An 18,445-nucleotide genomic window follows, 5' to 3' on the forward strand; every position below is an offset into this window, starting at 1 on the left:
TTCTGCAAATTTTTTCACTATAAACATGTTCATTGCACTGTTCCTTTAATAGAAAATTTTAAGGAAAAAAAATACCCCAAGCATCCAAATATAGGCAGCTACTTAGAAAATTTTGTCAAAATCATATCAAGGAATACTGCTTACCTAATGAAAATGATAAATACTAAATCAAATGTTAATTATTTCAAACATGATTCAATGAATAACTCAACTTTAAATCAATATTAGTGTGTGAAGTAGGTATTTATAAATAAAATATGAATTTGTAGGAAAATATTTAGAGTAATATATATACCAGAATATTGATGGTGATTGTTATTTACATTTGTAACAACAATAAAATATGTATTTTAAAATTATGTATATAACATGAAGAACAAAAAGGCAAGACCCTAATGTCATATTATGACTTTTGGTCACCAAAATTGAAAATTCCTACCACTAAAGCTAACTCCATGGCCACTGAACAGCTAAAAGGCAAGTGGCCCAGAAAATAAATGAAGAATCGTAGCCACCTGGCCAAAAGAAACTGCTGCTGTGAATTCTTTAGTATTTACGGTATTTTTGGCAAATGGGATTTAACACATTCACCTCAGTAGTATCAAACCAAGATTCTGGCTCTCTAAATAGACAAACTTTTAGGATTTTCTCTCTAAAGAAGTGAAATTATTAAAGAAGAAAAAAAAAGCCAGAAGTCTGAAATAAAGGTGTTGGCAACATTGGTTCCTTGTGGAGGTCCTGAGAGAAAACTCATCCATGTTTCTCTCCTAACCTCTGGAATTTGCTGGCAATCCTTGACATTCCTTGGCCTGTAATTATGCTGCTCCTATCTCTACACCACCTTCTTCTGTTGCCTGTCTGTGTTCTCTCCTCTTCTTATAAGGACACGCATCATTGGATAAACCCCACTCTAAATCCAGGATGGTTTCATCTCAAGATCCTTAACTATTCATATTTATAAAGATCCTATTTCCAAGTGAGGTCGCGTTCTGAAGTTCCAGGTATTCAGGAGTTTTGAAGTAGACACTATTCAACTTGCTGACAGATACCTTTTATTTTCCCTCTCAAGAACAATCATTTTTAATTGTATTCTCTAATGAACTTTATTCAAAAATAAATAATTCAGTCCTACATTTTTATTCATCTAAAATATATGGGACAATTAGATCTTCTAATCACCATGAGCTATAACCCCTTACCACTCTGGTTTAATACCATTCCGGCCAAAAGCAAAGAAATAGGATGAATTAATTAGCTTGTTATTGGAATAGCTCACAAATGCCCCTTCCCATCTTTATACATTTCTAGGAATCTGGACTCAAATTTGAATTCCTCATTCATACTGTTCTTTCTTCATTTCAACAATTACAAAATGAATTTGGGAAGACAAACAATCTGGGCAGTTATATTTGTAAGTGTACCTGATATTTATGGTAAAAACAAAAGTCACACAGACTCCATTCTTAAATTGAAATGAAGAAATAAAAACTGCCAGAGAATTGCCTCATATCTGTAAAACATTAAAAACAAGTTGTACAGAGTCTCTGCCTTCCTATCCCCTGATCTGTGACCCAACTTCAGTAATGCCTATTGCATTGCTAGATATTGTGGGAGTGTTTTCAGTGGTAGAGAGCACAGGTTTTGACTTGTTCCCAGAATATATTTATTTAGTAACATATGCAATTTCTATTTTACAAAAGTAATTGATTTTCTGTATGAATCTGCAGCACTTTAGAATGTACAAGACTTGACCCTATGTTTCCAATACCTATATGGTACATGGATATATTGATTTGTCTGTTAAAAACTTGGAAATGCTAGAATGCTTCATTTGGATGACATAAATATTCAGGTGTAGAGACTCAAACTTGTTTTTTACAATCCTCTGTTAGACAGGTGTTTTTTTGTTGTGTGTGTTTTTTACTAGGATAATGAGACATCTGCAATAACATAGTAATTCAGAGTTATAACAAGGATTTTAAATCATTGTTATCAGTTTCATTGTGGGATCCCATGTCAACTAAATTTTAAAGCGTTGTTTTTAATTTTTGAGTGCTCTTCAGAGAAAGTTGTTTTGAATTGAATTGAAGAGTTTTCTTGTGTTTCATGGCCAATATAGAATAAACATAATGATTAACATGCATTGGTATTTTATGGACTGAAAAATGAAACAATAGCATAGAATTTTATAGCAAGGTTAGCATTAGGGGAATAAAGGGAAATTATATTGTTTGAATAATGTACCATCTCTTAACATAAGTCCTGTAAAATTAGAAATAGAACAGAATTACAGAGCTTGAAGGCACTTAGTATTGGGGATAGAAACAGGCAGAAGATGATCTTCTTTCGACAATGTATTTTTTTTTATAGTTGAGGAATGCATTGCTACTTACACCATACTTTTTGTAGAATAAAATTATACTTAGAAGCAGGTAGGATATACACATGCATGAGCATGCCCACACATAGGCACAGCATACACAAACACATGCCCACCCCCACATACACAATGAGATTGAACTATGGGTCCCTGACAAACCAGACCATTTATCTTATGCACAGTCCTAATTTTATAGAAGAGTTAACTGAGATCTAAAGAGTTACATTGCTAAGATCTACCACTAGTTAAGGAGATAATCCCAACTCGATTGTAGGCATTTCAACTCCTAGTTATATACTCCTTATACTATATAATATTGTCTTCTTTAGCTCACTGTATTGTAAATGACTCTGGCTATCATATGAATCTGTAATAGATCATTGGCATTAAAAATAATTTAACATTTATAACAATAATAATACCAGCATTAACTTTGACAACAGCCACTATACTAAAAACAGTATGGAGTTTCTTCGAAAAATTAAAAACTAGAACTACCGTATGATCCAGCTATCCCACTCCTGGAAACATATCCAAAAGAATTAAAATCAGGATCTGGAAGAGATATCTGCACTCGTATGTTCACTGTAGCATTATTCACAAGAGCCAAGGTAGACAAACAATTCAAATGTCCACCTAAAACAATTTTTTTAATGTTTATTTATTTTTGAAAGAGAGAGAGAGAGACACAGTGTGAGCTGCAGAGGGGCAGAGAGAGAGGGAGACACAGAATCTGAAGCAGGCTCCAGGCTCTGAACTGTCAGCACGGAGCCCGATGCGGGGCTTGAACCCAAGAACCATGAGATCATGACTTGAGCCAAAGTCAGACACTTAACTGACTTAGCCACCTCGGCGCCCCTCAAGTGTCCATTGACAGACAAATGGATAAAGATGTGGTATATATCAATAGACCATGGAATATTATGCAGCCTGAAAAAAAAATAAGGAAATCCTGCCATTTGCACCAACATAGATGGATCTGGAAGACATTATGCTAAGTGAAATAAGTCAGTCACAGAAGAACAAATACTTCATGATTCCTTTTGTATGAGGTATCTAAAATAGTCAAACTCATGGAAGCAGAGAACAGAATGGTGATTGCAAGGGTAGAAGATGAGGGTGAAATGGGGAGTTGTGCAGTGGGTATAAAGTGACAGTTACACAACAGGAATAAATTCTAGAAATCTTTTATACAACACAGCACCTATAGTTAACAGTATTGTGCACTTAAAAATTTTTAAGAAAGTAGACCTAATGCCAAATATTTCAACCATTAAAAAAAAGAGGACACAAGAAATCTTTTGGAAATAGTGGATATGTTTATTACCTTGATTGTGGTGATAGTCTCATGGATGTAGGCCTATGTCCAAACTCATCAAAATGTATACATTAAATATGTCCCGTTTTTGGTGTATTAAGTATATGCTTCAATGAAGCTGAAAAACCTCTATAAAAACACTGTATATATACATATATCCATGTATATATTTCAAATTTAGTCTTTGTAACAATTTTTATGCATATATTCTCATTTTATTGATGAGAAAACTTAGACAAAGAAGGAGGGCAAACAAGTTTTTCAAGGTCACATACCTAATGAGCAGTGAGGTAAAACTTCAAATCTAATTCTGCCTGAACTGAGTACCTGTACTCTTAGCTCTTAAACTGTAGGTAATGTGTTGCCAACCACAGATAATGAATGTGTGATTTTGTGTGTATAAAGGGATGCATAAAGTGGAATAATGCACAATGGAAAAAGGTTTCTGTTGGATAATAAAAATTGAATATTAGCTTAGCAGCTAAAGGGGCTGCTTAACTCTAGGAGAAATTAAATCAAAGCTTTCCTACCTACTTCTTTTAAAAAATGCTATTTAAAATTTCTATTTGCCCAACTCAGGAAACACATCCTAGAAAACAATGTTTAGAAATATTCACACAAAAAAGCTTTAGATTCCAGACAGGCTTGTCTCTACCCTATCTTCAGTGAATAAATGAATAGATAGATAGATAGGTAGATAGACAGACAGACAGATAATGTTTTGAAAGTTCTTTAGGTATCAGCTCTCAGGATTGGGGCTCAAAAAATTGCTTGTTCATGTTGATTGTTGTTATAACTTTTGAAGATACCTCTTCTTTCAAATGTGAACATTTTGGGAGACAGCAAAGCATAAGAGACTCTTTTTTTTTTTTTCCCAACGTTTATTTATTTCTGGGACAGAGAGAGACAGAGCATGAACGGGGAAGGGGCAGAGAGAGAGGGAGACACAGGATCGGAAACAGGCTCCAGGCTCTGAGCCATCAGCCCAGAGCCTGACGCAGGGCTCGAACTCACGGGCCGCGAGATCGTGACCTGGCTGAAGTCGGACGCTTAACCGACTGCGCCACCCAGGCGCCCCCATAAGAGACTCTTAAAAACAGAACAAACTGAGGGTTGATGGGGGGTGGGAGGGAGGGGAGTGCAGGTGATGGGTATTGAAGAGGGCATCTTTTGGGCTGAGCACTGGGCGTTGTATGGAAACCAATTTGACAATAAATTTCATATATTAAAAAAAAATAATTAAGGGGGCGCCTGGGTGGCTCAGTCGGTTAAGCGGCCGACTTCGGCTCAGGTCATGATCTCGCGGTCCATGAGTTTGAGCCCTGCATGGGGCTCTGTGCTGACAGCTCAGAGCCTGGAGCCTGTTTCAGATTCTGTCTCCCTCTCTCTGACCCTCCCCCATTCATGCTCTGTCTCTCTCTGTCTCAAAAATAAGTAAACGTTAAAAAAATAATAATAATTAAGAAAATAAATAAATAAATAACCCACAAATGTGAACTTTTTTTTAATTAAGAGAAAAACCTTATACTGAATTTGAAGTTTAATTGAACTCTTAGGTTGATACATTGTAAAAATCATAGAATTATCAATTCTTTCCTGCCTTCCTGCTCATATTTTAGTTCTGGATGTAATCATTTTAGACAAAAATTTCTTGCATATTTGCCCAGTGCTTTGTACTTGCTACTGATGTCCCTCTTAGGTCCCAGCCTTGGCCAGGTGGGTCTCTGAAGAGAATGGTTCTGGTGCCTCAGCAGGAGATAGGGCAGAACCAAGAGTCTTCTCCCAAAAGCACTCCAAGTTGTGATTAAAGCTCCACATAGTCACTTGGCTTAATTTATGTCAACCTTATTATCCTTATCTCTGAAGTGGGAGTAATAATGTACTTATGGCAAAATCATAGAGTGTGTGAAAATCAAGTCAGAAAACAATTTGCAAATGTTATCTATTAAATGCTTAATTATATAAACTATTCTAAAAGCAGTCTGGCATTTGATTCTCAAAAGAACATTATAAGATGGAAAAGCAGGTATTATTACCTAACTTATATGGGAAATGGCAATTAAAAGAGCTTTCAGTACATCTAAACTTGCCCAGCTAAACTTGCAACCTAGATTTCTGAAGGTCATACATGGAATGTCTCTCTGAAAAGCTGAAATGTCTCGTTCTACTTCTCACCACTTCCTACACTTATCTAGACATAGAAGAGGGTCGAGGTTTAATTCTGTTGGTAAAGGTTTCAGAAGACAGAATCAGAAGACTTGGATAAAGATATTTTAAAAGAGGATTTAGTTTTAGTTTATCCCTACAATGTAAAACTAGGGCTTATTTGTAGATAATACTGTAGTAAAGCAGATCAGTGCAATCTAAGGAAGAACTTTTCCAACAAGAGAAACGGTTGAGTACATTGCCTCCCTTGGTGAACTTCTCATTCCAAAGGTATTCCTGCTTTATTTACAGGATCACTTTGTTAGATGTATATCCAAATAGCTCTAGATGGGTCATTTGAATAGACATTAATTAAGATCCTTTTTGATATTGGGATTATATGTATGTATTTAAACTTTTTTATACTTAATCTAGAATTTCTTAGGTGTTTCTAATGAGAAAGATTCCACAGCTATATTTTAGAATAAAATTCAAATTAAAAAAACATTTAAGCTAAAATATAATAGTTCAAAGAAATTAGGCAGGATTTTCAAAGGGACCTGGGCAGTAATGTATACAGCATATTAAACCTTCACTGGATATCAGAGAGGATCACATAAATAGCTCATCTTCCCTCCTTGGAAGAGGTATTTTGATCAGTAGGTTAGGCTGGTTAGGCAAGACTCCAGTGGGGAAATACTTAATGAATGGTCTCTAAATTGACCTACGATTTCACTTCAAAGAACTGTTAGTAGGTTTTTGTTTTACTCAAGACTGAATTAGTGATATTGACAGATCCTCAATGCAATATATATAAATAAAAATTTGGCAAAATTATAAAGAAATCTTTCTCTCTTCTAGTGAGGTATTTTACTACTCATATCTACTTTCTAGTGAGATGATTTAATAAATTCCTACTAAAAATTGATACATTCTGCACACAAAAAGTAACTTGATTTAAAGTCAAATGAATGGAACAGAATATAGGGCATTCAAAAAAGATTTCCATTTATATGTCAAAACATTGCATATGATAAGATGGCAGGTCATTCAGGGTTCAACCAGAGAATCAGAACCTGTGGAGATGTGTACTAAGGCGTTTATTACAAGGAATTGACTTAAATGATTGTGATGCCTGGCTAGGCCATTCCAAATCCACAGAGCAGGCCATAAGAAAGGCAGGCTGAAATTCTCGGGCTAAAGTTGCTGTCTGCAGGTGAAATTTCTTCTTCAGGGAAGCCTTACTTCTGCTTTTAAGAACTTTCACTGGTTTGAATCTGCCCCCTCCCCAATTATCTAAGATAATATCCTTTGCTTAAAATCAACTGAATATGGACTTTAGTCACATCTATAATATAACACCTTAAATTAGTGTTTGAAAACTGAGGACTTCAGTCTAACCAAGTTGAGTAAAACTGATCATTACAGGTGGTATTCCTAATCACTGGTGGAGATGGTATTAATACAATTGCCCATCCTTTTCAAAGAAAAATAAAATTAAATTTTACTTAATATAAAAGGATATATTCTTGATGGTCTAAAACTATGTCAGATAAGACCACTATGAGAGCCATGAGGTACAATGATTAGGTAAGCATTTGTTCCCAGAATTCTCTCCCTATTATTTTCAATGTCCTGGAAACTACAATCAATCCACAATCCCTTTGCCTTAGTTATTAACAATGGTGCCTATGAAAAGGTGCAAAATGTTAACAAATTCAGATCAACATCATGTGAACTAAGGGACAAATCAAAGTGAGCACAAACCTATTGAGCTGTGACAAAGGCCTTTTGTTCAAAAGCATCCATTTGCTGCCTTCCTAATGATGTTAGATATTATATTTTAACCTAGTATTTTGGGGTATGTTAAGTGCTTCCTTAGCGGATCTTTCAACAGCTGCTTTGTGTGTGTGCATTCCATGTGTCAGGCAGTGTAATGGAATCTATGGGTATATAGATAAAATACCAGTAATAACAAAAACAGCAACAGTTCTAACTATTCTCAGTCTATTTCTTTATGGAGCTTCTAGTCTATCTTATAAAATTAGAAGCCTCTTAAAGAGACAGCATTTTGTGTCATAGATACTTTTGTGTGGGTGAATTTATCAAATTGTCTTCTCTAATAGTACAATTTATTGAAGGTAACTGCTATGGACGTTAACAAGTCCATCTAACCATCACTTAAAACATTATCTCCAATTAATAATAAATTAGAATTCCCCTAAAGACCAAGATTTACTTATCTGCCTATGCAAAAATATACAAATTTGTAACTGTGTACATGATAAGCATCATTTCTCCAATAGTTTATTTTCTTTATGAATTTTTCTTGTTACCAAATATTTGTGCCATTTTAGATTAACAAAATATAGATTGTAATTTAAATTTACCAGGGTTGTTCAACTTTGGAGATTTAAGGACTTGTCAGTTTAAGCCAAGTCCTCATTGTCTGAAGAAAGTCACATGGTTTTTTAGCAAGTGTAATTTGTTTTACAATAATTTGTCATGGTAATGAGCTGCTTTGAGATTTAGCTAAAAGGACTATTACTTACATAAAAATTTATACATATCACACTAATGATCCATGGGCCATCTCTCATCAACCTGTATTCTGTGTGCTCTCTAAAAAATAAGCCCTGATGTACAATATTATATGCCCAAGTTATCATGGAGATAGACTTTCTTCATGCTTCTAGTATGGACAGTGATGCAAAATAAAGTATGCCTTGTGATAAAAGGCCTAGTATTTTCTGCTTAAGTGCAGTGGCTTTGGATTCTTCTTTCTTGGCTCAAAGAAAACATAATCACTGACCTTGAATAAATGATGGAGACATAAATTTTTAGGATGACTGTTCTTGATTTATAGACAGGCCTCTTCTAGACTGTGAGAAAAAATGATCCTTGCTATTTTTGATTATTTCTTCATCGTTCATATTTTATATTCTGCATCTGCCCTGAAGCTATTTTCAGGGATACATTTTTATAAACTAGGAAAAAATAAATGAGAATATGTGAAAAATAATTTGATTTCTTGCTGTGCTATTTCTGCCCTTTTGGCCAAAATAATAATCACCACAACAATCACAAACCATGTAAAGATGTCTACTGTTTTGAAAACTCTTGAAAATAAGCTAGAAATACTTTTTATTCAATAACTTTTTTTCCCCCTTTCTGGAACATTCTCTTATAGGACTGGAGAAAGGAAGTCAGTATAGTTTCCAAGTGTCAGCCATGACAGTCAATGGCACTGGACCACCTTCCAACTGGTATACAGCAGAGACTCCTGAGAATGATCTGGATGGTAAGACCGATCCCAATCACTGTCACTTTGATTTCTATTTTCTTTGTTACTTCAGCTTCAAAGGCTCCCTTATTAGAAGTTGATGAACCCCAACACTGGGGATGTTTATTCCTTCTGTATCATTCAATGCAAGACAAAACAAAATATAAAATACAAAATCCTCAGTAGATTCTTCAACAATACCATATAAAATTATGCATTAATTACACTCTTCCTGAGTTATTTTTTTCAAGATAATTTGAAATTATGTTTTTTAAATTCATCTTATTGAATAATCAACCTTAAAATTTTCTTCATAGGAATTGCTACAATTCCTGATAATAATCATGAAATACAATTACTTTACCCTTGCCCTTTTATGATGCTTCTGCAAAATAGCAATATGTAGTTTTTGTTTGCTTGTGATATGGTCATTAATATTTAACATTTCATCTTATTAAAACCAGGAATAATCTGCCTTGTTTGCTTAATAATCTGCCTAGTTGTCTTAAGACATTTGTGGATGAGATACTGAGATTTTTATAAAAGTCATATATCAATAATTTAAATATAAGCAAAATCTTCAAAATTAGAAGATGAGAAATAGTATTTGAAATGAAAACATCATGACTGATAGGAAAAAAATCAAGAGGAATGGGTAATACAAGCAACAGAAAGAAAGTGTAAATAATAAAGCAGAAATATATGATGAAGAATTAGAATTAACAAATTAAAGAAGTAGAAATTTATGAAAAGAAGAGGTATTTGAAAAAGAAATTAGTTATGATCAGTACACTTAAGCTAAGGGATTAAAACCGAGACCAAAAAAAAACAAACCACATATGTATTGAAAATGAGACTGTCTAAATCACTGACAATGAAATACTCTTACTCCTTCACTGGCAGACCTGAAAGCATCCAAGTTACTGCAAGATGAACATTTCTGTGTCCCTTCCCTTCGTCTCCTTTTTCTCTCTTTCTCCTTCCCTCATTTTTATTCTCGTCCCAGTTCTTGCGTTGTCCTCTCTCCAGTTTGTCTTCCCTTGTTCCTTGAACTCCTCCTTATTTTTCTCTTTCTTGACCTTTCCCTTCTCTAAGTAATTCACTATCACTCATGAGTTTCATGTAGTCATAGATTCCACTTTACAAAATAATTAATGTGGCAGTGAAACAATCAACAAATGTCATTTCCACAATAATGGTAATTCCTACCACGTGACAGCACATTAAAGAATATTCGTAGGGCGGTGCCTGGGTGGCTCAGTCGGTTAAGCGTCCAACTTCAGCTCAGGTCACGATCTCACAGTCCGTGAGTTCGAGCCCCGCATCGGGCTCTGTGCTGACAGCTCGGAGCCTGGAGCCTGCTTCGGATTCTGTGTCTCTCTCTCTCTCTGCCCCTCCCCCGTTCATGCTCTGTCTCTCTCTGTCTCAAAAATAAATAAACTTTAAAAAAATTAAAAAAAAAAAAAGAATATTCGTAGGAAACTAAGTAGCTTTGAGGGTATAATAGTAGATAGAAGGCATGACCTTCTCCTTGTGGAGTTTAAAGTATGCAAAGAAAAACAGACATCCCAGGTGAAGTCATAGGAAATTGCCATTTCATAGTTCAAACCTTGTTGAGTAGTGGAAATATCCTATCTATCAACATAGAATGAATAGATAAATTGATAGGCAAACAGACATATAGAAGGCTTGCATTTAAACTGAGACTGGAGGGAGGAAGAGGAGTTTGGAGTGCAAAAGCATACATTACAAACTGAGGGAGGAAGTGTAGAGGGCAAGTTGAATGCAGTTCTGAAGTCAAGATGGCCCATGATACTATTTGAGGCCTGAAAAAAGACCATCAAGACTGAAACACAGGGATGACACATGTTGAGGTTTGTAAGATAGCAGGTTCTAAATTGGGCAAGACCAAATTAAGGATCTTGAACTTTGTCCTAAGAATGTCATTAAAGCAATAATGTGCTTTATCCTAAGCAAGTCATTACAAGACTTTTTTAAAATAGTGACTTAATTATGTTTTCATTTTGAAGAGATTACTGTGGCTGAAGCATAAACAATTGTATTCGATTAGACAACCATGGGCCAACTCAGGACAACCTTAGAGGTAATGTTAGATTTTTATTGGGAAAGAAACTCGGGGCTTAGAAGATTTGTCTTCATCTTTATAAATTGAAAAGTTGTGGAGCTACACAACGTCACACTTCATAAAGCTTATATCCTTCACTAATATATTAGAGAACATTCATGTATTTACTTATTCAACATATATTTCTTTTGGGAGGTTTATATATATCAGGCATTATTTTAGGTACCAGAGGTTAAGCGATAAATAAGGTCCCTACTCTCGAGGGGTATAAATTTATTGAGATAGAGGTGGATAGTGATAAATGTTCTGAAGAAAAATAAAGCATGGTAGAGGGAATAGCAAAAGATTAGGGAGTACTGTTTTATGTAGGGTACTGAGACGATCTCTCTGATGAGGTAAAATATGATCACAGACCTTAAGGCAGTGAGGGAGGCAGCCATAGGAACAGGTCAGACAAGAGCCCTCCAGGTAGAATAGCAAAAACAGACATCCTGAGGCTAGAGCCCAATTGTTGGCTGAAGTATGGGGAGGAGGTCAGGATGGCTTGGTATAAAGACATGAGGATGTGCTCTGCTTTATTTAAGGAATAAAAAGGACAATTCTGATAAACTACATAATACCTTACTTTTCTATTTACTTGAGAAATAACTTTGAAAGTTTATATACTTGTCCTTTATCCTCTCATTTACCTTTATGAAGTATATATTATTAGCCTTACTTTCAAAGGACAGTAACTTAAGCTAAGAAAGTTAAACTAACTTAATCAAGTCATTAAGGTAGAAATTGTGGATCTGAAACTCAGGACCTAGTTTTGTAAGTCAAATGTCCAATACAGACCATCGTAGGAAAGCCTCCACTAATCCTCTAGAACTGACCCAGTGACAATAAAAGACAGTGATTCAAGGCAGAAGATTCTAAGAAATGAGGTCATATCATTTACCCAAACCTAAGGGACTATATCTCTTACTGGAAGGAGTGAAAATAAATGGAGCAGAGGTGCCGAAGGTCCTATAAAATATCCAGGATGGATGGGGCTCTCCACTTGACTTATGTGCTCTTTCTTCTCACTCCAAATGACTCACAATCTAGTGGAACCAAAATGTAAAATCACAGCCCCTGGGATAGCGCAAAACAGAAGTTTTTACTGTCTGCTTTTTATATCCATGCAATCTTAATATAATCCAATCCATACATCTGTTTTAATCGAGAATCTCTATGCTTTGGTCATGAATAGAGTCTTAATAAATACTGCCTAATTGGATTTTTTGAACATCTCTATACTCTTGGCTTAATAATGCCCCTCTTCTGCATGCAACATTCTTGCTTACTTTTTTTTCCTTTCTTGAGTATTGATGCATTTATTATGAAATATAATTAAGAACTTATAGTGTGCCCCATCATGGGGAGTACAAACATGAAAGAGATAGAACAGTTATCTTGAGAGATAAACAGGTAATGGCTGCACTGATTGAAAAGACTTCATGAAAACAAAAAGTGCTTGAACTAAAAACTTCAGGAAAAGGAGGTTGACTAAGATCACAAGGAGGATAGGAGCACCTAGGTGGCTCAGTCAATTAAGCTTCTGACTTCGGCTCAGGTCATGATCTCACAGCTTGTGGGCTCGAGACCCACATCGGACTTTCTGCTCAGAGCCTGGAGCCTGCTTCGGATTCTGCTTCTCTCTCTCTCTCTCTGCCCCTCCCCCACTCACACTCTGTCTCTCTCTCTCTCTCTCTCTCTCTCTCTCTAAAAAAAATAAATAACATTAAAAAAAAGATTACAAGGAGGGTGTGTAGGACAGCATAGTAGATATTCTTCAAAAAGGCCTTTAGGAAAATTATTTCTGCCGTGATTAGTTTAAAATGCATCCTCACTCATCCAAGTGCTATTCATTTACCAGTCAATTATCTTAACACATTTCAAATAATACCCCTTTTCTTATTCTTTCATTTCTTTATTTGGATTATAACTACTTAGACAATCCTTGTCCTTGTCCGTAGTGTACATGTTAGCAATCCAAAAAGGTAAATAAAAAATTAATAGAAGAAAACTAATGGGATTGACGCTTCTTGTACATAATACTGTTCTGGATTATGACTTGAAATTGTTCACTCTTAAAACATGATAGAAACAGCCATTTTAGGGCACTAACTATATGAGTGTGCAACAGATATGGTTCACCTACTTTGTCAAATGGTGTTTCATTGGCTGTAAGAAATTAATAGGATCATATATATTTGGTCCTAAGGCCTTTGTAATTTATTGACCCATAACCTCCTTTCACTGATACTCCTCTAAACTGATTTCAATTTCTCTTCCTTCCTCCTGTTTTTCTTATCTTGAATGCATCATTCAAATCTTAAAAAGTGTTGCCCTTGGTAGGAATCAGTATTTGGACAAATGGACAAGCTCAGAAGTGGTCATAAATAGCTCCAAAGAATACACAGCCTGATGGCTTGTTCTATTTCCATACGTAAATGCAGAAATATAAATGTAAATGTATATTTAAGCTAAGGGAATTTTCTTTAAATAGTCATCTCATTTCAACTCATTCATGTAAGTGTTTAAATCATAAAATAAGATATAAGCAGCTTCTACTATATAGCTTTCATGGCTAATGTAGGAAAGTTTTGAGTCCTAAAATCAGATATTTCCGTATAGATTGCTTTGATTTCCCTTCAATAATAGATAAGGGGGAAGCAGCCATTTTGGAAACCACCAGAAATGGGAAGCATTCTTTGCGGTAGTCAAGGAAACCTCTATTGGGAGGGAAGTGCAGTGTTAGCCCTCCCTAGGTGCATCCTGTTACATAAATTTTTTCCCTCTTGCCTTAGAGTCTCCTGGTGAACTCCAAGGGGATGTTCTACTCGTTAGGGTGGTAGCTGAGCCCTGACAGTAACTCAGGAGAGACAGTAGGAAGTACAGACAGTTCAAAGCAATCCCTTCTTCTTCCGTGACTTCTGTAATTCCTCTTGCATCCTCCACTCGGCTTAATCCTTGTGAGGATCAACAGTAACTTGTAGAAAAACTCCAATTCCTTATGGGATTGTCCTTTTAATTGGGATGTTTTGTTAAAGAAATTATAGAGCCAAACCTCACTGTTCCGGGCTCCCTGAAAGCATGTTTGCTGTTGTTACCAACAGCTGGAAAGTTTTAAAATATTTATTTTGTGCCTCAAATTTTCAACTTAAAGAAACAAGATCATTAGAATTCCCCAAAGTTCTTATGTAAATGTCTTGCATAAGGATATGAGAGAATTTGTGATGAAGTTCAGCAAGGTATCCTCCAGGAAATTGAGCGTGGGGATCAGTTTGTGCTGCTCCACCACCCCCCTCCCCCGCCGAATTTTGAAGTGAACAGGTAGAATTGTGATTTGCAATCAATAATGATGTAATTGAAAATTAAACTTCTACCCTAAAATGGAGGAGGTTGGCCAGCAAAAATTATCAATACAGAGGGACTCCTGAAAGGGCAACTAGGTGATGTAGCAAAAACTGTGAACCTGGGGCAGGCTCTAATTTCCTGCCTTCAGGAAAGAGATAATTAGCCCTATTAGCCTGATTGAGTGAGGGTAAAATGAGGTTACTGCAAATGCATTTCATTTGAGAAGTCAGCCACGAAGCAATTCCTGTGTTTTCGTACCTGCGTGATATATGATATTCTTCAAGGGCATGGTTTTGAGCAGGAACACATGAAAGCTTACTTTCAGAATAATAAAATCTAAAATGATGAGACCACCGTGAAAGAAAGAACACCACCTATTAAATTTGTCATCTTCATTAAAAAAAAAAACAGGGTATGAAAAGTGGAAAATCTCTAGGTAGAAGAATGAGAAATGAGAAAAATAAATTTTGGGCTAAATGGAAGAAATTGAAGAATAGAAAAAGAAAGGAAGAAGGAAAGGAAAAAGGAAGGAAAGATGGAAGGAAGGCCAGTAAAATATATGTGTGAGTTGTGGTAGGCTGAATAATAAATAGGCTTCCTCTCCAAAATGTCCATGTCCTAATTCCTGGAATCTGTGAATATGTTAGTTTACATGGCAAGAGAGATTTTGTAGATGTTAGTAAATTAAGGATTGTGACACAAGAGATTATTCAGGATTATCCAGGTGGGCCCGATGTACTCACAAAGGTCATTCTAACAGGGAAGTAAGAAGAGTATCAAAGGTTGATGTCACAACAGAAGCAAAAGTTGGAGTGATGTAAAGCCAGGGGCCAAGGAAGGTGGGAAATCTCTAGAAGTTGGAGAAGGCAAGAAAGCAGTCATTCCTGAAGCCTTGAGAAGGAACATGCTCCTGGGTTGACATCTATATATTACCTCCCTGAGACCGATACTGGAGTTCTAACTTCTAGAAATGTGACATACAGAATTTGTGTTGTTTTAAGCCTCTAAACTTGTGGTAATTTAAACCACTAAGTATAGCAGTAATAGTATTTGCCAGAAAAAAAATATTTTGATGTCATTTGGGTAACTGACAAAGATAAGTACAGTAGACCCTTGAAAAATGCCAAGGTTAAGCACACTGCCCCCCATGCAGTTGAAAATTCACATATAACTTTAGTTTCTCCAAAACTTAACTACTAAAAGTTTACTGTTGACTGTAAGACTTAGTTAACACATAGAGTCAGTTAACACATATTCTCTATGGTATATGTATTATATACTGCATTCTTACAATAAAGTAAGCTAGAGAAAAAATGTTATTAAGAAAATCAAAAGGAAGAGAAAATACACTTACATTACTGTATTTATTGAAAAAGTATCTGCATGTAAGTGGACCTGTACAGTTCAAACCCACATTGTTCAAGGCCCAACTGTATGCTTGTATCAAAATAAAAGTTTGCATCAAATATTATAAATCAGTTTGTGTTTTTAGTTTCATATTAGCCAAAAGGTATGAAACAATAAGCATTAAGGTTGAAATAGAAAAATAGGTAAAGAAAAGGGAAACACAATATATAGAAATGAGAGGCTCAAAAATCTAGAATTTCAGAGTCTGAACGTTTAATGAAAGCCGAAATTGAGCAAGGACCAGAGATAAACAGTATGGTCTATGATGATACTCTTACCTAATAGATAGCTAAAGAAATAAGCGAAGGCCCAAAATTGTCTAAGATTTGACAGAAGATAAACACCATGGCAAATTGCATATCCACCCAAGAATTGGTTTTTAAAAAATACTTTAAAATATGTATTTTTAGGGGCATCTGAATAGTTCAGTTGATTAAGCATCCAACTCTTAATTTCTGCTCCGATTGTGATCTCACCATTTGTGAATTCGAGCCCCATGTCACGCTCTGCACCGATAGCACAGAGCCTGCTTCGGATTCTCTCCCTCTCTCTCTGCCCCTCCCCTGTAAGCTTGCTCTCTTTCTCTCTCAAATTTAATAAAATAAAATAAAAATTAAAAATACATATATATTCTAAATTATTGGAAAAATAAAAATAAATAATGTGTTATGTAGTAAGGTACAGAAAATAAAGTTGTTAGTAAGGAAAAATGGAAAACACTCTTAGATGAGAGAAATTCTAAAATTTAATAAAACTGAATTGACTTCCCTTTGTAAAAGGGACTTTCAGATCCTGTTAAAAACAAAATGAAACTATTTATTTTTAAGACAAAGGCAAAAATATTAAATGAAAATTGGGCAAAGAATTAACAGGATACAAGTTGATAGGATTCCAGGGTAATGATGACATCACATACATACAACTGGCATACATACACACATGTGTATATACATGTATGCATGCAAACATACACACATGCATACGTGCACATAGAGACACATACATATGTATACACAGGCATATAGATGCACATGCACACAGACATACACACAGACATATGTACACAAACACCCACATGCATACATACATGCATGGAATGGATGTATAATTTTATATTGACAACTACAAATAAATATACAAGTCACAAAACTTCATCTCAAATATGCAACTCTTAAAGTACATAAACAATATATTTTCCAAAAAATTCAAAACACCAAGCTCCATCTGAGAAAGAATCTTTTTAAATGCTTGGAACAACATAAAAATACACACTGATAGAAGAAATAAAAGAGAACTTGAAAAACAAAACATGGAAGGAGAAAACTTAACATGCTTCAATCATAATTCCAAAGGAAAATAAAGAATGGAGGAAAAATAAATTTTGAAGAGATAAGTGATCATTTTCCAGAATTGATGAGATATATGGATTATCAGATTCAGGAATAATGCTTTACCTTTGATACATTGTACAATAGCAAAGATAAAGACAAAAGAAGAGCTTAAAATGCCCAAGGAGAGATTACTTCTTTAGGGACTATAATTATACTGATGAAGACTCCCCTATAGGAACAATTAAAGCAGAAAACAATGAAATATCTTCAAAGTACTGATTAAAAAGTTACTGTCATTAAAGAATTGTATATCTAACCAAACAACTATTCAAGGAAAGGAGGCATAAAGGAAAATAGACAACCACCACCATCCTTTTTATAAAGAATGTACATTTTTTTAAAAAGATAAAGAAAATGACTAGAGGGATTATTAGAAAAGTGATTAACAAAATCATGTGACATATGGGTACATCTGAGCAAATTATGGCCATCTAAAAGAAAAATTATATTTTGGAGAGTTTAAAAAGTTTGTGAATATTAGATAATAAAGAAGAAGGAGATCGTGGAGGTTAAACAGTTTTGAAATTGTTTTTATGATGTTCTCGTGAAAAGATTTCAAAATTGAAAATCTTACAACCGGAAGGATATAGAGTATATTATTTTGTATCAGGTAGAGAAAAAATAAAACAGAGGGAGGGGCTCTTTAGCTTATACAAATGAGGTCATAAAAATGAAAAATAATACTTTATTATGAACAAATGGAAAATTAAAAGTGCATAATAAAGTCATATAAATAAACTTTAATGTAGTAACAACAATAAGTGTATTAGACTCACCAGTTCAAGGATTCCATTACTTAATGGAATTTTGCAAACATCCATGTCTATAGTACTTACAGTTGGCAAAATTTATAAATATTAAAACATGAAAAAGTTGAAAATAAAGAGATGAGACAAAATACCAGTCATCCTAACAAAAAACATGTGTAGGTTTTTCTCTGGTAATTTTCTTAAGGCCAAAAACATCTTTAGGGGTAGAGTCACTATTAATGGTAAAAGGATTGAGTTATTGAAAATATGTAAATTGTTGAGGAAATATGTATTACTTATAA

At 34.9% G+C, this 18,445-nt stretch overlaps 1 protein-coding gene across 4 annotated transcripts in view; it reads left to right on the forward strand.

The window, feature by feature from the left end:
• The window catches only part of DCC (DCC netrin 1 receptor), a 1,140,843-nt gene that overhangs the window by 938,838 nt on the left and 183,560 nt on the right, over positions 1 to 18,445 (forward strand). For all 4 annotated transcript variants that reach the window (XM_045458871.1, XM_045458872.1, XM_045458870.1 and 1 more), the window contains exon 14: positions 9,034 to 9,144. In XM_045458871.1, coding sequence (XP_045314827.1) covers positions 9,034 to 9,144 — 111 coding nt within the window. The remainder of the gene's footprint in view (positions 1 to 9,033; positions 9,145 to 18,445) is intronic.

Source organism: Leopardus geoffroyi, chromosome D3 (assembly GCF_018350155.1).
Source record: "Leopardus geoffroyi isolate Oge1 chromosome D3, O.geoffroyi_Oge1_pat1.0, whole genome shotgun sequence".
Lineage (NCBI taxonomy): Eukaryota > Metazoa > Chordata > Mammalia > Carnivora > Felidae > Leopardus > Leopardus geoffroyi.